General features: G+C 49.0%; 2 protein-coding genes across 5 annotated transcripts in view; both read left to right on the top strand.

Annotated features, from left to right (window-relative positions):
• The first annotated feature begins 10 nt into the window (after window positions 1–10).
• Window positions 11–20,476, top strand: LOC145715157 (pleckstrin homology domain-containing family M member 1-like). Of its 4 annotated transcripts, none has more exons than XM_081794818.1 (7): window positions 11–126; window positions 5,860–5,948; window positions 9,456–9,703; window positions 11,438–12,064; window positions 17,705–17,931; window positions 18,861–19,019; window positions 19,865–20,476. In XM_081794818.1, the coding sequence occupies exons 2-7, from the start codon at window positions 5,901–5,903 to the stop codon at window positions 19,987–19,989; spliced, it is 1,434 nt and encodes a 477-aa protein (XP_081650944.1). In that variant the 5' UTR covers window positions 11–126; window positions 5,860–5,900; the 3' UTR covers window positions 19,990–20,476. The 4 variants fall into 4 exon arrangements, with proteins under 4 accessions (XP_081650944.1, XP_081650943.1, XP_081650946.1 ...); XM_081794817.1 differs by lacking the exon at window positions 11–126 and adding an exon at window positions 2,608–2,696; XM_081794820.1 differs by lacking the exon at window positions 11–126 and adding an exon at window positions 2,608–2,696 and having other exon boundaries at window positions 19,887–20,475.
• The window catches only part of LOC145715163 (EF-hand calcium-binding domain-containing protein 13-like), a 15,539-nt gene continuing 13,857 nt past the window's right edge, over window positions 20,196–21,877 (top strand). The window contains exons 1-2 of the mRNA XM_081794823.1: window positions 20,196–20,316; window positions 20,616–20,687. Coding sequence (XP_081650949.1) covers window positions 20,196–20,316; window positions 20,616–20,687 — 193 coding nt within the window. The remainder of the gene's footprint in view (window positions 20,317–20,615; window positions 20,688–21,877) is intronic.

Below are 21,877 nucleotides of genomic sequence, written 5' to 3'. Positions count from 1 at the left end.
GTGATGGCGTCAGGCGCCGCGAGCGCCGTTTCCTGTTGTCCCTGGCCCGGAGGCCGCAGCGCCTGGTCGGAGGCTTAGGGGCTGCAGTGGCCAGGAGTGCCCCGCGCCCCCTCCCCGCTCCCTCTGGTGAGTTAGGGGTCAGAGGGCGAGGAGGGTGAGAAGGGGACGGCGGGGCCGAGACGAGAACGGGCGATGGGTCACCAGCCCTGTCCGTGATCGCAAACCCTTGGTTGCTTTGAAACTGTCCTGCTTCAGAGCCTTTTCCCTGCCCGGCCTGAGCCCCGCACCCTACCCCACTCGGACCCGAGCCTTCAGCCCAAACAGCCAGTGCTGACCCGTCCCCTTCCTCTTCTCCACCCGTGACCCGAGCCCAGCCCTTACCCTCACCCCTTCACCACTGGTCTTGCGTAAGTGCAGCCACACTCGACCCCACGGTAGCCCACTTCCAACCCCTAGGACAGCCACTTCCCTCCGCCTCCCTCTAACGCATCTCCTTCTCACCCCTCAACCCCTTTGGCAATCCCAGTGCTCCACGCAAACCTCCTCGAGCCCCCCCTCCCCCTCCCCGTCTTTCTGGCTTACCCCTTTTCAGGCTCAGCTTTCTTATCCCAGCCCCCCTGCTCAGCCCCCCAAGGTCTGCTCAGCCAAAACACCCACCTCCCCCCACTCATTTAATACCTACCACTACAGTAGATGCCCTATTGCGCTTACCCCCCTCTTCTTGATAACTCTGATCTCAGCCCTATCTCAAGTCTTGTATGTATCTTCTTGCCCTCACCCACTCAACCCCTAACTTCCAAGCCCACCGCATACTTTCTTTCCATCCCCAGCCAGCCTGAGGACACTTCATTCCTGAGTCTTTGCTAAACCACCCCCCAACTCTTGCTGCCCTAGTTCCCACCACCCCTACCCAATCTTGTTAGATTGACGTCTTCCTATCCCCATTTCAACTCTTCATCCCAGCTCTGTGCCCACTCTTCCCTTGATGTGGTCCCCATTTGATCTGAGAACCTAGTGCAGTCCCCTGCCAACCCCACCTGCTTTCTCAGAGCCAGGCACTTGCCGAACACCTCAATTGAGGCAGGGCCTCAGATGGTAAGTAAGTGTGGAGGAGTAGAGATCCTTCTCCCGTGGGTCAAGTGCTTTTCCTGGATGTCAGGCCCCCTGTACCTGTCCTTAAGGATTGTATTCCTGGCATCCATATTACATTACTCGCGTTGGCTGCTGGAATGATAGGTATCATCCAAATACCTGGAAGGTGAGGGAGCTACTCATTCAGCTGGGGCAGTGGAAGCTTATCACTTCCTTTTGGGTGACGATCTGGAGAAACTCAAGCGGTTCCACTGTGTGGGGTTGGCTGTGGTCACAGAATCATGTCCATGTGCATTGCCCTGCCGCTCAGAAAGGACCCTCACCCAGTGCTCCTCCTGGCCAGAACTGGTTGTAGATTAGTCCCGCTACCGAATGTGCCAGAGGTGACGTTACATGTTGTGAAGAGTAGAGATGAGTGGATCCTGGGGACGCCGAGGCCTCCGTGGAGGCTGTTGAATTGCTTCCTCTTTTTGCAGGTGCTGGATCATTGAGTTTTGACCATTTTGATTACCCATGAACACAGAGAGTCAAGTTATCTCAGAGTAGCTAGACATTCTTGAGGCACCCAGGCTCCATGGTTAACATTTATAATCTCCTGGGATTTGGGGGTGCACATCCCCTCTAAGTTCTGGTGACCAAACTCCAAAGGATTGGCCACTTGACAGCCATTGTAAAGGACCCCAAAGAAGACCCCTTGTCTTTGCTTGCATTTATAGTCTCACGCCTTTGAGAATCGGATGTCCTTTTACCTTCAATATCCCCTTCCGTTAAGGTGTGATCTCTGAAGGGTTTCAGCCTGTTGGCAGCTTGGTGTAATGGAAGGAGTTCTGCAGTGACCCCACCACTGAGAAGTTGTATACCTCAACTTCTTACAGTCTGAAACGGTCTGAGCCTTTTTATTTTACTCATCTGTTCATTCAGCAAGTATTTTGTGAGCACCACTGTGTGCCGTGCACTGTTTGAAGCATTAGAAAGACAATGGTGAATGAGTCAGGCAAAGGTCCTGCTTTCATTCACTCAGAGTTTGGTCCTTGCCAGAATCTTAAGGGATCTGGGACAAGAATATGGGAGAGATGGGTGTTGTTGGATGGAAGGAGGGAGGGAGGAAAGAAAGATACCCAGTGTTCCTAGACCTCACATTTCTGGCCTCACCCACTAGCCTTTGGACTGGGAATCACGAGCTAGAAGTTGCTTGCCCTCCAGCTGATATTCAGTTGCTTTGTCGCCCTACCCACTCCCCCCCCCCCACACCCATCCCACCCCCCACAGGGCTCTTGTCTAGAAATCCAACTTTCTTCAGGTAGAAGGAGGTGCTGTTTACTCAGCACTCACATGTCTGAAGTATCAGCTGTCTTTCTGAATCAGAAGATAACTTTGTCATTTGTTTCCAGCTGAAAACCCTGACTCATCACCTGGTACAGCAGCTGGAGGGCTTAAACACCGGCCTGTTGTCCTGCATAGCCAGGTGCAGGATCGGAGTCAGGCCGTAGAGACGAGGCTGTCGCGGATGGCGGGGAAGTCTCTAAGAAGAAGAGGTTGCTGTTTACTGATGAACGGAGTGTTTCGAAAGTGGTGAAGCCAGGTTATCCATTTCTTCTTCTAATGTAAGTCTCATCTGAGTCCTTCTCCTCTTTTCGTTCTTCCTTAGTCTCTGGAGGAAGTGAAATTGGATGTTTATAGAAGGCCAGGCAGTATCACGAAGAGAATCAACCCCAACGATTCCTTCCTGTGTGTTGGAACATTTGAGGAGGGACAGCTCGGAAACCTGGCTGCCATGGAAAGGACCTGTGGTCAGCTAGTTGGGGCCACAGATCTGATGGGCAAGATTGTTTCTTGTCAGTGTTAGGCCTTCTTTGATAAGGTGGAGCTTCTGAAGAGTCTGTGAATAATAAGTTTGCCTGAAACTCTTTGAACCAAGGACCTGGGACAGTATGAACTGACGAAAGGCACAGAGCTTGGAATGAGAAAATTCTGTCCCTCACCTGAGGCATGTTTCTACTGAGCCTCAGTTTTCTCTTCTGTGAATGAGGGATACTCATCCTTCTCTCACAGGATTGTTTTAAGAATTAAATGAGGATAGAGAATGAGATCCTGTGCCAGAGTGAACCAATACAGAGGGGCAGAGGTAGACGAAGGGTGACTTAAGAGTTTCCTAAAGGCACACGGCACTCACCTTTTCTGCTCCACTGTATCAGGGATGTTTGAACTCTCTACTTGCTCTCTTTCTTCTGGGTCTCCTGAAGACCCACCCCTCTTTCGTTTGCTTCTTGGTGTCAGTGAAGACAGCTCTGAAGATAGAAAGTGAAACCAGTCCCATAGCATGGTAGATGGGGGTCTGGCTCACCCAAGGAGCCTGCTGGAGTGCTGACCTAGCAGTCAGGAGACCCAGAGCCCAGAGATCTCACATCGTAGATGGTCGTGGTCCTGCCTCTGAGCCATTTCCTGCCTTCCTGAGGCGTTCTAGAACCGACAGGCCTATGTAGGTAGGGAGCTTTGGCTTCCTGCAAGGAAAGATGTGCCCGGAACTTTGGCCTGACCCCCACGTCTCAGTTCTGTTTTGTGAATTGTCAAGTGGCAATTCTTCTAGGTTTCTCTGCACTGTTGTCCTTTTGTGACGTTCCCGACACTGTTTTAGGTCACAGTTGTCTCTTGTCTGGCCCTGCTCTGACCTCAGTGTCAGTTTACTTTGTTTTTTCAGCAGACCCTGACTTGGCCAGAGCACCCACTTAATGATAAGCCTCCCTCCCTCCAGTGAATATTATATTCAGTGAATTAGTTGATGAGGCCTCAATGGTCTTCCTCTTCAGATTGCTGAGGCCCAAGCCTTGAGGCCGGCTGAGGGAAGGGCAGTTTTAGGGCTTGAGGCTCTGTCTAGAAGGGCAGGCCCCCGGAATTGCCAGAGGGGATTGGATGCCAGGGTCTCAAAGCCAGCGAGCCTGAACGTGGCCTGCAGGGCTGCGTAGGGTAGCCTTGAAGAAACCCAGCCTCTAGGATCAGGCACGGTTTCAGGACCGACTCTATAGTATGTCCCCTTCTCCCGGTGCCCTGGTGGCCAGAGCATGGAGCTGGTCTCCAGCGAAGGGTCCTGAGGATTCCCAGTGGGTAGGAGCTGGGAAAGTGGTGGAGGGAGAGACAGTCTGATGGGCTGTGGCCAGGGGCTAGTGTTCCTCCTGTCAGTCTGTTGTGCGCTGACCAGAGCTGGTTTCGTGGGGGCCGTCCTCCACACACCTATCTGCCTTTGCATGTCCTTACTTAGGAAGGTCGGCGCTGGGTCCTGTTCACCCTCTGCCGGATCCAGAGGCCAGGGCTTGAATCAGAGCGTCTTTCATCATTTAGGGCCACCCTGCCGTTCTCCATGCCTCACTGTTCGCCTGTAAACCTTTCCTGCCAGACTCAACCCTGATGCTCCCTTGCATCCCGCCACCTGGGCCCCCAGCTGGAGAGCCCTCCTCCCAAGACTTCCCTGCCCCCTCCCCAGCCACCCCTTAGCCCTAGCTCACACCCGCCTCTTCCAGAAGGGTGGATGTCATCCTGGCCGAAGGTGGTAGAGCCCGCCACTGATCAGCCCTGGGATCTTGGGAAGTTCCCTGACCTGGGTCAGCTTTGATTTATCTGGATAATAAAAGAGCTCGCCTAGGGTGGTTACAAGGAATGAATGAAGCAATGTGTGTAAACAGTACAAAATCCATTCATCATGCCTCCATTTGATAACTTCTTTGGGCCATAGGTTTTTGAGAACAGAGACAGCGATGACCTATTTTTTGGTGTCCCTCCATGCTCGGCAGCGTGGTCACTAGAGATCTGTTTAGATGGGAATGTGCCTGCCCAATCCTGGTCCGTCCAAGTGGCTGGGGCGGTCCAGGCGAGCCAACAGCCACCCCCCGAGGCTCAGGTTGAGCCCCCCCCCCCCCCCCCACCTAAGCCACCCCCGGGGGGGTGGGGGGGAAGCCAGTGCCCTGAGGGATTTACCTGTGTACTGACTTCAGGTAGTTGAGCGGACTCATTCAGACAGTGGCCTTTGCCTATAAGGCTTGGCCACATCCAACCGGGGTAATAGATACCATTTATCCTTAGTACCGTCAGGCACTGTGCTGGGCGTTTTCCACATTCATAACCTCCGTTTGAGACGTCTGCCGTGGTGCCCCACCTAGCATGCCTAAGTGGTTAGTGGCAAATTGAGATTCGAACCCGTGTTGTTTCCCTTTAGGCGTGTCCCTGTGCTGCTCCAGCTGGACCCTCGTGCCTGGAGGGGAAGCAGCTATGTAGCAAGAGGCCCTCCCTTTGGAAACTTCCTTCAGTTGTGCTTGTCCCTGCCGAGCTGGCAGACATCGGGCTGGCACAGGAGTCAGAGGCTCCGAATGTGAATTGTGAGCCCCTGCTTCCTGGTCCACGTGGGCTCTTGGCACCTCCAGCGGCAGCATCCCCCTCGCACCCTTAGTTCTGTATCCAAATCGGCCCCTCATTCCCTGCTTTTTTGTGCCAGCGTTTGGTGTGGCATACAGAGGCCTCTCCATGCCCTGATTAGGGTGGACCCACCCACGGCACATAGGATTCCCCACCTCCTGAGATTCGAGCCCTCAGATTTCTTCTCTTCCCTTGTTTCCTTCCTTAAAATCCACTCTTGGCTTTTACTTTTGAATTCAGAGGCCTTTGCATTGCAGTTTGAGGAAGATGGGCTGACCCGCTGCCTGCTGGGGGGAGGGGGAGAATTGGCTGGGGGTGGTGAGCTGGAACCTGCTCATCTGGCCGCGCCGTCTGTCTCTGCAGGTGTCATGTGATTCTCCGAGGGAGCTGCAGTGTGAGCGGAAATGCTCTCGGTGGTGGAGAATGGACTGGACCCCCGGGCTGCCATCCCGGTAGGCAGTCGGAGAGGCTCAAGGGTGGGGAAGGGGGCACGGGACAGCCATGTCATTGGTCTTCCTCACTTTGAAATGAATGAGTACTGTCTGGAAAGCGAGGCTTCGGGCTGAGAAAGAGTTATAGCAGAAGCAGGCTCTGAGGAGACCCTGCCCTTTCTAGAACATCTTATTGGTGATAGAATGGGAATTGATAAAAAACAACGGATTTTAATAGGGGCTGCCTGAAGACCAAGGATTTCTCAAAGGAAGTCATACATATGGGGCGCCTGGGTGGCTCACACGGTTAAGCGTCATGATCGTAAGCGGCTCATGGTCTTGCAGTTTGTGAGGTCAAGCCCTGCATTGGGCTCTCTGCTGTCAGAGCAGAGCCTGCTTTGGATCCTCGGTCCGCTCTGTCTCTGCCCCCTCCCCCACAGGCACATACATGTATGCACATTCTCTCTCTCTCTCTCCCTCTCTCTCCCTCTCTCTCTCTCTCTCTCTCTCTCTCTCTCAAAAATAAGTAAACATTAAAAGAAGGGGCAGCTGGGTGGCTCAGTCGGTTGAGCATCCGACTTCGGCTCAGGTCATGATCTCACGGCTCATGGGCTGGAGGCCCGCATCGGGCTCTGTGCTGCCAGCTCAGTGCCTGGAGGCTGCTTCATATTCTGGGTCTCCCTCTCTCTCTCTGCCCTCTCCCTCCCATGCTGTCTCTCTCTGTCTCTCAAAAATAAATAAACATTAAAAAAAAGAAAAGAGGGCATTAGGGTGGCCTGGGTGCCTCAGACGGTTGAGCGTCCATTTGGCTCAGGTCATGATCTCACGATTTGGGAGTTTGCTGCTGTCACTCCCTAGCCCACTTTGAATCCTCTGTCCTCCTCTCTCTTTGCCTCTCTCTCTCTCTCTCTCTCTCTCTCTCTCTCTCCAGTCAAATAAGCAAACAATAAAAGAAGTATATGACCCATAAGTCATATGAAAAGATGTCTAACATCAAAAGACTGCATACTGTATGACTTCATTTACACAAAATGTCCAGAATTGGCAAATCCATAAAGACAGAAAGTAGATTAGTAGTTGCTAGGGGTTGAGGGAGAGGGGACTAGAGAGGAGTGACTGCTCATGGGCACAGTGTTCCTTTTTGAGACAATGAAAATGTCCTAAAATTAGGTAGTGGCTGTAGTTTCACTATTCTGTGAACATACCAAAAATCACTGAACTGTATAGTTTAAATGAGTGAATTTTAGGCAATGTAAATTGTGTCTCATTAAAGCTGTTATAAAGAAAAAAAAAAAAAAAAAACAGGGGCTCCTGGGTGGCTCAGTTGATGGAGCGTCCGACTTCGGCTCAGGTCATGATCTCACGGTCCGTGAGTTCGAGCCCCGCGTCGGGCCCTGTGCTGACCGCTCAGAGCCTGGAGCCTGTTTCAGATTCTGTGTCTCCCTCTCTCTCTGACCCTCCCCCGTTCATGCTCTGTCTCTCTCTGTCTCAAAAATACATAAACATTAAAAAAAAAAAATTTTTTTTTTTAAAAAAAAAAGAACATTCGACTTTTCAAAGAACATTAACATGAACTGTTTGGGCTAAGATAAAAATAAAACAGTAAAATATTTATCCATAATCCTATCAGCTAACAGTTCAAACCAGGTTTTCTGTATTCCCTCCCAATCCTTTTCCAAAACACATAGGTAATTTTGACATGCTTATACTATGACAGAACTGTCTTTATCTTTCCAAAGGATTTTACATATATGTATTTTATAATTGATTTATGTAACAGACCTTAACGGAATACTTACATGTGTCAGGAACCAAGCCAAGTGTTGAGGATGCAAGAATGAAAAAAAAAAGCAAGTCCTGCCCTCAGAGTAATCCCCCCGCCCCCCAACTCCTGTGCTGTAGGTCAGGAAGTATTCGTTCCGTTTAACAGATGAGGAAATTAAGCTCAGTGAGGTTAAGTGAAATGTCTGTAGTGACCCAGCTGTTGACCAACAGAGCTGAGACTAACATCTGCCTCTGACTGCCAGGTCAAGGATCTTTCCTTTTTTCTTTCTTTCTTTTTAAAGTTTATTTATTTATTTTAGGGGCGCCTGGGTGGCTCAGTCAGTTAAGCGTCCTATTTCAGCTCAGGTCATGATCTCACGGCTCGTGGGTTTGAGCCCTGCATCAGGCTCTGTGCTGACAGCTCAGAGCCTGGAGCCTGCTTCGGATTCTGTGTCTTCCTCTCTCTCTGCCCCTCCCCCCTCCTCATACTTTGTCTCTCTCTCTCTCTCTCTCTCTCTCAAAAATAAACATTAAAAAGATATTTTTAAATAAATAACGTTTATTTTATTTATTTTGAAAGGGAGAGTGAGCATGAGCAGAGGAGGGGCAGAGAGAGGGAGAGAGAGAGAGAGAGAGAGAGAGAGAGAGAGAGAGAGAGAGAATCTCAAGCAGGCTCCACACTGTCAGCACAGAGCCAGATACGGAGCTCAAACTCAAAAACCGTGAGATCATGACCTGAGCTGAAATCAAGAGTCAGATGCTTAACTGACTGAGCCGCCCAGGTGCCCCTAGGATCTTTTTTTTTTTTTTGAATTTTTTTTTTTTCAACGTTTTTTATTTATTTTTGGGACAGAGAGAGACAGAGCATGAACGGGGGAGGGGCAGAGAGAGAGGGAGACACAGAATCGGAAACAGGCTCCAGGCTCCGAGGCATCAGCCCAGAGCCCGACGCGGGGCTCGAACTCACAGACCGCGAGATCGTGACCTGGCTGAAGTCGGATGCTTAACCGACTGCGCCACCCAGGCGCCCCCCTACGATCTTTCTTAATGTGGACCATGCTCCTGTTTTCTTGGTGTTTTTATGGTTCTAAAGTGGCACTTGTTGCCTCTTCATGGAATCGTAGACCCCTAAACAAGGTGGAAAGCTTCACCCCTGCCCTAGATGGATCACCCAGGCTCCCACACCTGTAACTATGATGGAGCCGGTATTTAAACACAAGATTTCTATGGCTATCAAATCACTGAAGTTCGGTTTAAAAAGCAAAACAAAAGAAAAATATACAAATATCTTTGCAAAAAAATAACTATCTCTGGGTGGTATAAGTACGTAATTTTCCTTTTCTCCTCTATGCTTTGTCTCTGTTTTCTTTCTTTTTTTAAAATTTTTTCCAACGTTTATTTATTTTTGAGAGAAAGAGAGAGCGTGCGTGCGTGTGCAAGTGGGGGAGGGGCAGAGAGAGAGGGAGGCACAGAATCCAAAGCAGGCTCCAGGCTCTGAGCTGGCAGCACAGAGCCCGACGTGGGGCTCGAACCCATGAACCGTGAGATCACGACCTGAGCCGAAGTCGGACGCTCAACCGACTGAGCCACCCAGGCGCCCATCTTTGTTTTCTATGATTAGCTTGTGCTAGTTTTGCTGTATACACACCCACAGGTAGACGTGAGCACGTGTGTGGGTGTGCGTGTATTTGGTGATAAGCACTTACCTTCCAGGGGTCACCGCAGGATCTTCTAAAGGCCTGTGTTATGTCTGACACCGACTAGGTCATCAAGAAGAAGCTAGTGGGATCTGTGAAGGCGTTGCAGAAGCAGTACGTGTCCTCGGACACAGTGGTCACTAGCGAAGACGGAGATGCCAACACCATGTGCAGTGCCCTGGAGGCCGTATTTATCCACGGCCTGCATGCCAAGCACATCCGAGCCGAGGCCGGAGGGAAAAGGAAGAAGAGCGCCCACCAGAAGCCTCTGCCTCAGCCTGTCTTCTGGCCCCTCCTGAAAGCTGTCACCCACAAGTGAGATCAGCAGGGGAGGCTTTGCTTTGGGGAGGAGCTTCAGTGTGGGTGACCCTGGGCTCTCCCTCTACAGCTATATGGGAAAGCAGCAGAGATGCTCTGTGTTCTAGAATGGAGATGGGTGAGATAGGGGTTATTGTTAGACCAAGCCTCAAGAGCCCCTCAGCGCACAGGCAATGGCCTGGGGCTGCTCAGGCCCCTGGCTGGTCGCCTTTAGCAGGAGCCGCCTTTTTGCCACACCGTGGCAAAGTTAGGTAGTTGGAACAGAGAATGTGTGGCCTGCAAAGCCTAAAATCTTTACTAAGTGGCCCTTAACAGAAGAGGTTTGCTGACCCTGCCTTGGAATGTTTGAACATCTCTATGCTAAGTATTATATCCTAACAGGCTATGGCATTTTTTAAAGACGTGGAATCCAGATCATCTGAATATCCACCCTGGGACGTTTGCCTCTGCGGCCCTGGCCCTAACTGCCTGGGCTTTGGAGCAAGCAGCTGCTGGCACGTTGCCTCTAAGGGCTATTAAATGCCACCTTCAGCCTGAAGGTGCCTTGTCAGTCTGTATCTTCCTTTTCATGCTGACTGCCACCGCCCTATCTCAGGTTCTTACCTCACTCCTAGGTGGCAGTGGCTTTCTGATTGTCCCCCTTATCTCATTGTGTCTGTCCTTAGGTCAGGCAGCTGGTCAACATTTATTGAGCTTAAGCTAACCCGAGCTCATTCCCTGAGCCCTGTGGAGCACGCACTCCTATGGGCGAGACGTGCTCAGGGCACTGTGATGGTCAGAGGAAGGGCATTTACATCAGACCAAGGGTTTGGGAACTGAGTTGGGTACATGATCTTATCCCGAGCAGCCCACCCAGAAGTCTGCGCGACTGCGGTCAAGTCATTTCCCGGTGTAAAAACTCTCAGGCTCCCCAGTGCTAGCCTGGAGTTCCATTCACTTCGTTGGGGCCCCGGAATCTGTATCCTGACCAGGTTCCCAGGTGATTCTGACGCACAGCCAGGTGTGGGGACCCTTGCCCCACCTTGCCTCACCGGTTGGATGCTCAAGACCCTGCATCACCTGACTTTGCAACCCAATCAGCCACTCCTCCTCCTCCCCGTGCTGTAACGGGAGTGCTCACCACTCCTGTTACACAGCTGCTGCTTCCCTACCCTTGGTGCCTTTTCTCTGTCAGTCCTTGGTGCCTGAGGTTCCCCTTCCATCTTTGCGGCTTGAAATCGCTCAAGGCCCAGCTCAATGCCTTGCCTGTGCCTAATCCCTATGCCTAATCCCGCAATGCCTTGCCTAAGGCATTGTCCTTACTGCAACCTGGAAGTGATTGCCTTCCCCCCACCCCAGCTCTACTGACAACAGGGTTCACTTCCGTGTGCCCTTGAAAGGTAGTAACCTGGACTGAGGGCAGGACCATGTCTGTATCCTGTATCTTCACAGCTCCAAAGACCTGGCACTTAGGGGCTCATCACATGTATGCCGGATGAGCAGGTGATGTCAAGGGCGCCTGGGGAGTTGAAACTAAAATGGCAATTATCCTGCATGACAGTAACCTTGAAAAAGTGGGGAGTTGTAGCTAAATATTTCTCAATTCCCTGTAGAACACTGCTATCTGAGATATTTTCCCAAGCCTGTATATACTTGCAGTCGTTATTACTGGCTCCTGCTCACCAGTGGATAAAATGATCCTCTGTGATCTGAACTCACTTCTTGAAACAAGCCTGTCCTCTCCACCCCCAGGCACATCGTCTCGGAATTGGAGCACCTGATCTTTGTCAGCACGGATGTGGGCCGCTGCCGGGCCTGGCTGAGGCTGGCCCTCAATGACGGCCTGATGGAGTGCTACCTGAAGCTGCTCCTCCAGGAGCCCGCCCGCCTGTGCGAGTACTATCAGCCCACAGCCCTGCTTCGAGACGCCGAGGAGGGCGAGTTCCTCCTCAGCTTCCTGCAGGGACTGACGTCCTTATCCTTCGAGCCCTCCTACAAGTCCGCCATCTTAAACGAGTGGACGCTCACCCCGCTGGCTCTCTCTGGGCTTTGCCCGCTCTCTGAGCTCGACCCCCTCACCACCTCTGGGACAGAACTACAGCGGAAAGAGTCTCTGGATTCAATTTCCCATTCCTCAGGCTCGGAGGACATCGAAGTCCAGCACTCAGGCCATAAGATCCGACGGAACCGGAAGCTCACGGCCTCCTCCCTCAGCCTGGACACCGCCGGTTCATCCCAGCTGTCTTGCAGCCTAAACTCTGATAGCTGCCTACTCCAAGAGAATGGCTCCAAGAGTCCAGACCGTTCCGAGGAGCCCATGTCCTACGACTCCGACCTGGGGACAGCAAATGCCGATGATTCAGACCCGTCTCTGCAAGAGTGAGTGTCCTTCCCCCACTCCTCTCCTCCCCCTGCCTTCCTTCCTTCTCCTCTTCCTCTTTCTCTCCCTCCCTATAGCATGTGATTGCCTGTCACTGAGCATTGACCTCTCTAAGGGCATAAAGGAAAAGGGGATCGTGGCTCTTCCTCAGGGACTGGAGTTGCCGGGACTTGTAACTGGAGGCAACATGGGGCAGCGAGGAGAATGGATTCAGGGAGGGCTCAGAGCTGAATCAGGCTCCAGCTCTGCCCCTGGCTGATCTTCGACCAGTTACCTAATTTCTCTGAGGCTTCGTGTAAAATATTATTGCCTCTAGGGCGGAAACCAACGGTTCGGAGTTAGATATACAACTTCCAAAAGACGCAGTGAAGCCCAGCGCGTCTGGGTGCTCCGCTGCGACCTCCCAGAAGGCCTCTGAAGGACACAGACCCTGAATGAGGCCTGGAGGAGGTGGTGCACAAAAGGGGCCAAGCGAGTGAGTGGAGGAAGAGCACAGGGAGCAATGAACTTGACTAGAGAAGGGACGCTGGGCAGAGCTGTCTCTTTAAAAGAACTTTTTTCTATTTGAGTATTGTTGACACACGGTGTTACATTAGTCTCAGGTGTACAAGGTAGTGAGTCACCATCTCTCTATGTTGTACCATGCTCACCCCAGCAGAGCCTTCTTCGTTCAGGCCCTTTTTAAACACTCATTTTTTAATAGATTTATTTTTATGGTAAGAAAAAAAAGTCTACCTACAGTGAAACGTCTTCTCCACCTTTGTAACCATAATTATTAATTCCTTACATCTTTCTTTTTCTTTTCTTTAAAGTTTATTTATTTATTTTTGAGAGAGAGAATGAGCAGGGGAGGGGCAGTGAGAAAGGGGGACAGAGGATCTGAAGCAGATTCTGTGCTGACAGCAGAGAGCCCAACGTGGGGCTCGAACTCACGAACCGTGAGATCATGAGCTAGGCTGAAGTCAGACATTTAACTGACCGAGCCACCCAGGCACCCCCTTTACATGTCTTTTTCTGATGTTTCTAAATGCATCTAACAGATATGAATAGATCTGTTAATAACTGTTAATATCTGTTAATAGATCTGTAATAGACTTTTAAATGTCTTTTATATTTCTTATCTCTGCCCCATCCCCACAAAGCTATTATAAATATACTGTTTGATACCTTGTCTTAGAAGAGATCAGGATTTTTGTTTTGGAGCTTCATATCAGTTTGTTAATTTTTTCCCCCCTATGTCATGTGTTTCCATTGTATGAATGTACCTTAGTTTATTTGACCAGCCCTGTATTTCCTGGACACTGGAGTTCACTCTTTCTGTAAATAACCGTGTGTATGTGATCTTTGAATTCTATGCAACTATCTCTGTTCAGTAAAGTCCCAGAAACAGAATTGCTGAGGCAAAGGATAAATGAATCTACAATTTTCATAGATAATCGCCTGTTTACACTCTGTCAGGAATGTACCTGTGCCCCCTCGGCCTTGTAGGCAGAAGGTATTATCAAACTTTTGGATATTTGCTCATCTAATAGGTAGAACATGATAAACTTTTTTTTCAAGTTTATTTACTTGTTTTGAGAGAGAGAGAGAGAGAGACAGCAAGCGAGCATGAGTGGGGGAAGGGCAGAGAGAGAGGCGCGGGGAGAGAGAGAGAATCCCAAGCAGGCCCCTCGCTGTCAGTGCAGAGCGTGATGCAGAGCTTGATCCCAGGAACTGTGAGATCATGACCCAAGCCAAAATCAAGAGTCGGGCTGGTACGGAGTGAGCTTAGAAGACATCTGTGAGGAAACAAGGCCATTAGGGCAGCCATCTTGCCCAAGCAGCAGCCTGTGGGTGGAGGAACCTAGGCCTTTGCTCTCAGGAACATACACCTGCTTTCAGGGGAAAGATACGCATGCACACACCCACCACACACACACACATGCACACGGTGACAGAAATAGCCCCATTCTGTGTTTTCATGGCATTGATAGTTTTTTTTTTCCAATGTTTATTTATTTTTGAGAGAGAGAGAGAGAGAGACAGAGTGTGAGCGGCAGAGGGGGAGAGAGAGAGGGAGACACAGAACCCAAAGCAGGCTCCAGGCTCCAAGCTGTCAGCACAGAGCCCGATGCTGGGCCTGAACCCATGAACCACGAGATCATGACCTGAGCCGAAGTTGGATGCTTAACCGACTGAGCCAGCCCAGGTGCCCCATCCAGTTCTTCACCAAGCTTCCCACCACCTTAGATTTAATATCCATTGATGATTCTTGCCCAAACTAATCTATGATGGCTGCAGAGTGATGATTTTCCAACCTCATGACCACCTCCACGTTTATCACTCACCATCTTATTGTCAGGAAGAGCTCCAACCCCATCCCCGTTATGTATCTGTTTGTCTATTTATTACTATTAAGGACTCAGGGATTCCTATCTCTTTCACTAGATTATAATCTGTCCCTATCCTTATTTTTTTCAAAGACGCTCTAGGCCCAAGGTGGGGTGCTAACTCATGACCCTGAAACCAAGAGTCGCTCGCTCCACCAACTGAGCCGGCCAAGCTCCCCTGTCGCTATCTTTATTTGTGTCGATGGCCAAACTGTCCCAGACTACCTTAGAAACCATTCTGTATTAATTCTGTAGCTACGATACCAAAAGCGTAAGCAACAAAAGAAAAGATAGAGAAAACAGTCTTCATCATCATTGAATTCTTTTGTTTCTAAGAATACCATCAAGAAAGTGAAAGGCAACCCACAGAATGCGAGAAAATATTTGCAAGCCATGTATCTCATAAAGAATTTTTTATTTTTTATTTTTTTTAATTTATTGTTTTTAATTTTATTTTTTATTTGTTAAGAGTTACATGCAAATTAGTTAGCATCTAGTGCAACAATGATTTCAGGAGTAGATTCCTTAGTGCCCCTTACCCATTTAGCCCATCCCCCCTCCCACACCCCCTCCAGTAACCCTCTGTTTGCTCTCTATATTTATGAGTCTCTTCTGTTTTGTCCCCCTCCCTGTTTTTATATTATTTTTGTTTCCCTTCCCTTATGTTCATCTGTTTTGTCTCTTAAAGTCCTCATATGAGTGAAGTCATATGATGTTTGTCTTTCTCTGACTAATTTCACTTAGCTTAATACCCTCCAGTTCCATCCACATAGTTGCAAATGGCAAGATTTCATTCTTTTTGCTTGCCGAGTAATACTTCATTGTATATATATATACAGTCATCCGTCATCCATCGATGGGCATTTGGGCTCTTTTCATACTTCAGCTATTGTTGATAGTGCTGCTATAAACATGGGGGTGCATGTGTCCCTTCAAAACAGCACACCTGTATCCCGTGGATAAATGCCTAGTAGTGCAATTGCTGGGTTGTAGGGTAGTTCTATTTTTAGTTTTTTGAGGAACCCCCATCCTGTTTTCCAGAGTGGCTGCACCAGCTTGCATTCCCATCTGATAAAGAATTTTTACAACTCAATAAAGAAGGACAAATAACCCAACTAGAAAATGGGCAAAAGATCTGAATACTGAATTTCCCCAAAGATATGCAAATGGCCAAAGAGCACATAGAAAGATGCTCAGAGTCATTAGCCACCAGGAAAATGCAGATCCAAACCATCATGTGTACGACTTGGCACCCATTAGGAGAGCTTTGATCAGAAAGACAGTTAATAGCAAGTGTTAGTGGGGGGGGGTGCTGGTGGGCTCAGTTGGTATAGAGCATGGTGACTCTCAACATCAGGGTCATGGGCAGAACCTACTTAAAAAAAAAGAGTAAATTGAATTAAAAAAACAAACAAGCGTTGGGGCACCTGGGTGACTCAGTCAGTTGAGCCTCTTGATATCAGCTCAGGTCATGATCTCACAGTCTGTGGGCTCAAGCCCCGCATTGGGCTCTGCGTTGACAGTGAGGAGCCTGCTTGGGATTCTCCCTCTCTCCCTCTCTCTCTGCCCCTCCCTAGCTTTTGTGCACCCTCTCTCTCTCTCTCTCTCTCTCTCTCAAAATAACTAAATAAACTTTATAATTTTTTTTTTTTAAAGTAACCAGTGTTGGTAAGGATGTGGAAAAGCCGATGGCAATGTAAAATGGTACAGCCACTTTGAAGTCAGGCAGTTGCTCCAAAGTTGAAACTTGAAGTTACTCTATGGCTCAGCAGTTCCATTCCTTGGCGTATATGCCCGAAGGAATGAAAACATTTGTCCACACAAACACTTGTGCGTGAATGTTCACAGCACCGTCATTCATAATAGCCCCAAAGTAGCCCAAAAGTCTATAAAACGATCAATAGAGAGACAAAAGAAGGATTCATCACAAGGAATGAGATCCCAGTGGCTGCCACAACATGAATAAATCTTGAAAACATCGTTAAGCGAAAGAAGCCGGGCTCAAAGGCCACCTATGGTGTGACTATTTGTGTGCAGTGTCCAGGTTAGGTAAATCTAGAGAAATGGAAAGTAGGCTTGTGGTGGGCAGGGGTTGGAGGAGGGGTGGATTAGTGACAGCTAATGGGTATGGGGTTTCCTGTTGGGTTGATGAAAATGTTTTAAAATTGACCGCGATCATAGTCGCACGGCTCTGCAAACACACTATTGAGCTGCACGCTTTAAATTAAGTGATTGTGCGGTATGTGAATTATGTACTGTGAATTTTATCTCAATAAAGCTGTTACCAAGAAAGTGTTCCAGATTTGGCCAGTGGGTGCCCCTCTGAGCTGGCTCTCATGTCCATTTGACGTGCCCCAATCCATATTTTGAGCACTTTCTTACTTTCTAGCACAAGATAATTCAGACTTATTTTATACTCTTTCCTAACTCCAGCCTAGGAATCAACCTTTGTCCCAGAAGTCTTGCTTCCTATTTTGGGGGGGAATGCAAAACCAAGATTTAGGCATTTATCATTTCGTTTAATCATCATGACAACCCTAGTAAGTGGGTACTGGCATATCTTCCTTTTACAAATGAGGCCCGGAGAGGTAAAGTATATTGCCCAAGGTCACACTGCAGCCCAACCTTTGAAAGCAGGCGATGTGAATCCAGAGTCCCCGCCCCTTGCACCTCCCCCTACACACACACACACACACACACACACAGAGTGTGAAAGTGAAGTTTATTTCTTCAACAAGGTCACTTTTACTTGAGTGACCCCAGTTTTGAGTGGAAACAAAGGTGTAGAGCTTATAAGACAGCCTCTCAGGAATTGCACATGGCAGGGTATACCCTTGGGAAAAGTCACATATCATGCGTCTGGGAGCGTGGGGTTGAGGGCAGACCAACACCCAGTGGCCTGGCCCTTCCTACGAGAGCACATGTTCAAACCCACACACGCAAGTACCAGTAAAGTCCAGTGCTCATCAGTCTCCTTTGCCAGCCTCACTCCCCACCCCTGTACCCAAATGCTGCCCATAGCCAGGTGTCCTTTACAAGAGTGAGAATGGCTAAAACAGGAGAAAACCTATAGATGAAAGGAGATCAGCCTCGGTTTTTCACTGTTGACGCTGGGCAGTGGCTACATGGAGATTCATGATATTATTCTCTCTTATTTTGTAAATGTTTGAAAGTTTCTGTAGTAAAAGAAAGTATAAAATGGTGAGAGGAAAGAGAAATAGCCAGGCGGGGAGCCGTGAGTGAGCCGGGACATTTGGCTGCTGTCTCCAGATTCCTCAGGTGCTCAGAGGAGACCAGCAGCACGTCTGGGAGATCCTCGGGACCACAGGCCCTCAGCTGCACCTTCTCCCCTCCGAAGATGATGAGGATGCTACTCATGTCCTTGGTCAGCTGCCTCGTTGCCATAAATGAGGCCAAGCTCATCAGTCGCTGTGACTTGGCCAGAGTGCTGCACAAGGAGGATCTGGATAGGTGTGAGGGCTACTCCCTGAGTGACTGTGAGTGCTGCTTTCTCACACTCCCGCCCCCCCATTCCTCTTCTGCTCCTGGTCACCTCCTATGTGGCCATCTTTCCATCATTCATCTTTCGAAGCCAAGTTCAAAAAGCAGCCCTCCCCGAGAAGCCCCTCCCAACATTCTATATTCCTTCCACTGAATATTATTAACTGAGCACTTACTATGTACCGGGAACTATTTTAGGGGCTGGGGACAGAGACATCAACAAAGCCCCTTCCTTCACAGTGTTCGCATTCTAGGGGGAGAGGCGAGTCCCAAACAAACACACAAACATATGAAGCACTTCCTGGTGGTGATAAATGTTATGCAGCAGAATAAAGCCAGGGGAGTGAGAGGTAACCTTGTCCTTGAAGGGGAAGTCAAGGAATACCTCTCTGAGGAGGTGACATTGAGCAGCACTGAATGAGGCAAAGGACCGGGTCACCCAAATGTCTGGGGAAGAGCATTCCAGGCAGAGGGAGCAGGCAGTGCAAAGGCTTCGTCCTCCTCCCTGGTGGGGCTAGCTTCCTTTTGCCCAGATTTTGCACACACCTGTCTTGTGCCGTCCTTCTCGTTTTATCTTGTCTTGTGGTCCTTTAAGGGGTGCGTCTTCGTTCTTGCTGAAGGCACCAGCTGCCTTTGCCCCAGCTGAATGTCCCTCACTGGGCTTTGCACGGGTCATGGCACACAGTAGGCGATCATCAAGTGCAGGAGATGCGGATGGACAGCGGGATGATGAGCGGTTGTACTGAGGGGCAGGTGGATGGACCGAAGGGCGAGGAGAGAAGCTAATGGGTGTTTCCGGCCAGCTCGCCCCGTCTAGCCTCTTAGGCCTTGTTCCTTTCTTCTGCTTCCCCGTCTCCCTTTCTCCTCCGTGTCCTTTGTCCCTCAGTTCAGAGCCCTCTAAAAACCTTCTTCTCCCTGTTCTAAGGGCTGTGCCTGGCTTTTGTGGAGAGCAACTTCAACCTATCAAAGGTAAATGAAAATGCAGACGGCAGCTTCGACTATGGCGTCTTCCAGATCAACAGCCACTATTGGTGCAATGATCACAAGAGTCACTCGGAAAACATTTGCCACGAGGACTGCAAAGGTCTGGCCGGGGTCTCAGGGTGGGAGAGGGGAGAGGATGAGTGGGGTCTACTCACAGGACTTCTCGTCCCACTCCAAGCCTGGGAATGCACCCAGGAGTGCCTTTGCTGAGCAGAGGATTTCACTAGTGGCTACGATGCCCCTCCGGTTAGGAGATTCTCCGGGGTGCAGGCTCCAGAAAGGCTCTGCACACCCAGTAACAGAGGACAGCAGCGGCCAACATTTAGCGAGAGTGTGTTGTATGCTGAGCACTTCACATGCCAGCTTCTCATGCGGTGGAAACTATTATGATCCCCGCTTTACAGACGAGCAAACTGAGGCTCATAGAACCAGTGCTGAATGCCAGACTGGTGGCCCTGAAGGCTCAGCTCTAACCATCAAGTCCTGACTTTGGTCAATGGCCTGATTGATTCGAGGCCAAGGGCAAACTCCCCACCTCAGAGCCACTCGTGGAGGCTCCACAGGTCCATGACTTTGCCCCTTACTCCCTCTTTCGTACTCTGATCAACATCCCTGCACTCTTCACCTGAAGAGCCTCTCTCATTAGGCAAGGTTTACCTCGGCCTCTGTGCTGCCTGTTTTGACATTTCCTTTCCCTAGAAACCCTCAAACGTGGCGCGAACCAGCATGTACCCTAGCTAGGATGTGTGGTAGTAAACATACATTTACTCCTGCCCCTCCTGCCCCCACCCCTAGCCACCCTTGACCTCTAGCAGCCATTGTAGGGATATCTCCATGGGCCTCTGGGAGGGAGCCCTTGCCTAATCTGGAAGGACTCAGCCCCCGGGGGGCGGGGAGAGCCGGTGTGTGCCTCAGTCTCTGGGACTGTCCTCTGTGTTCTCACAGGTATTCTCTGTCTCCCCTTCAGAACTGCTGAGCCCCGATCTTCTCTCAACCATCAACTGTGTGAAAAAGATTGTGTCTGGAGCAGGGGGAATGAAGAACTGGTGAGGAGGTCACTGTGGGACTAAGTCAGCAGGCAGAGCCCCAAGAAGGATGTAGTGACAGGAGGGGACAGGAGGCAAGGACTCCACCCCTTCTAACCATCTAGAAAAATGTGGGAGAGCGGCGGGCTTGGAACTGGGACTTACAAGACTTGGGATCTGGGTCTTTCTCTGATGTTGTATTAAAACTGTTTTGGACACAGTAGCAAAGGAACTTGAGTTAGCTGAGGGAGATGGCTTCGGAGGGGACAAGGTGTCTCACCGAGCTTACCCAAGGGGTCTCTTCTCTGGAAGAGAACGGAGGCGGAGCTGGGAACTGTCAGTGTGGCTTTCCTGACAAGTTTCTGCCTCCTCGTGCATTTCCTTCACTACTTTCTTTGTAGAGCAGTATATTCTGCTCCCCATTCCAGAGGACAGACTGTGGCTGCCCCCAAGTTAACGGGCTAATGTTCTGAGCAGTCACGGAGACTGGCTAGTCTCAGCCCCAGAGTCCAAGGGGCTGGGATAGAGAATCTGATTGACTCGAGCCCCTTGTCTGGCTCTGTGCTGACAGGATGGAGCCTGCTTGGGATTCTCTCTCTCCCTCTCTCTCTTCCCCTCCCCCCCCCCCTCAAAATAAATAAATAAACTGAAAAAAAATGTTTTTCTTGCAGAAGATGATGAAGTACAAATAGAAGAATTTGGACAAGTGGTAAAGGATATTCGTGATGCCTCCAGGTTAAAAGGTAACTAGTAAATTATTTGTGACTGTTAAATTTACTTTTATTGAATGGATGTCTTTGTGTTTTGTTTTTTAGAATTTCTAGTTCTGTTAATTTCTGCTTACCATGTTGGCATTGATCTGTTTTAAGGCAGGCAAAACTTGATTTTGATTAAAAGTTGGCAGCATCCATGATGAAAGAAAAATGCCTTTTTCTGGAATGGGGCCTGTGTAACCTATTTTAAATCCCTTTTTTTGTTGTTGTTATTTGTGTGTGTGTGTGTGTGTGTGTGTGTGTGTGTGTGTGTGTGTTTTGTTCTGGACTTTATGTAAAGTCAGATACTAGCTTTACAATTTTTCAGATATGAAAATTTTCTATACCATTTTTAGCCTCAGACTTAGGACTCTACCCTGTGTAAAGGCTTATATATTATAGAATTTCTCAGAAATCTTCTACCTCTTCCTTTAGTAGACATTCCTCATGTTCCTTTCTTTGGATTTTGTTAACATACAAGAGTGACCATGTGCATTTTGGTACCATGGCTATTTCCTACCACTTGACTTCCATTTTTGCTTAAAAGTTAAATCATAGACCTAAAACCAATGGAGATCATACTCATGGAGTTTGTGTACTTTTCTATTGGGAAAATAAGTTTAAAACTTAATTATCACTGGTAATTTATTTGAATAACATTCAAATGACTGTTTGGTCAATGAGCGCTGTCAGGAGAAGAATAACAACATAGGTATATGTTTAGGAAAACGGAAGCGGAGTCATTTCTGGGTGTAAAGAAGTAGATAGATACTTTTCAGATTTTTCATAACCACTCTGCCCTGGTATAAAATTTTTAACATCATTGTTTCTCTTTTAGGTTAAGAAAAGTACTTAATAATTCCCTGTTGACATATAAATATGTTACCTGGGTCACGTAACATAATTAGCATCAATATAGTATAGTGAAATAGATTAGCCGTGCTATAGGAAACAATGCATACAGGTAGAAAAGAACATGGGCTATGGAGTTTGATACATGGTGGTTTGTGGGTTTTTGACTTACCAGCTGGGTAGTCTCTGTAGGTCATTCTGGTTTCCTCATCTTTAAAACAAGGAAGCTAATAAAATCACGTTTCTCCTAGAGTTGTCAGGATCAACTGCAAAAACACATATAAAGCACATAATCTAATTATTAGGCACATACTATATACTTGGTAAAT

This window comes from Panthera onca, assembly GCF_046562875.1.
Source record: "Panthera onca isolate mPanOnc1 chromosome E1 unlocalized genomic scaffold, mPanOnc1 haplotype 2 h2.Chr16_ul_5, whole genome shotgun sequence".
In the NCBI taxonomy this organism is placed as follows: domain Eukaryota; kingdom Metazoa; phylum Chordata; class Mammalia; order Carnivora; family Felidae; genus Panthera; species Panthera onca.
The sequence above is the reverse complement of the archived record's forward strand: the minus strand, read 5'-3'. Positions and strand labels throughout refer to the sequence as shown.

What these genes read in the sequence shown, in the direction of transcription:
- LOC145715157 (XM_081794818.1), top strand. Translation starts at nt 5,901, where the DNA reads ATGCTCTCGGTGGTGGAGAATGGACTGGACCCCCGGGCTGCCATCCCG. An exon ending in TCAGACCCGTCTCTGCAAGA is followed by an intron (nt 12,065 to 17,704) that starts GTGAGTGTCCTT and finishes TGCTGTCTCCAG; the next exon opens with ATTCCTCAGGTGCTCAGAGG. An exon ending in GGGCTACTCCCTGAGTGACT is followed by an intron (nt 17,932 to 18,860) that starts GTGAGTGCTGCT and finishes CCCTGTTCTAAG; the next exon opens with GGCTGTGCCTGGCTTTTGTG.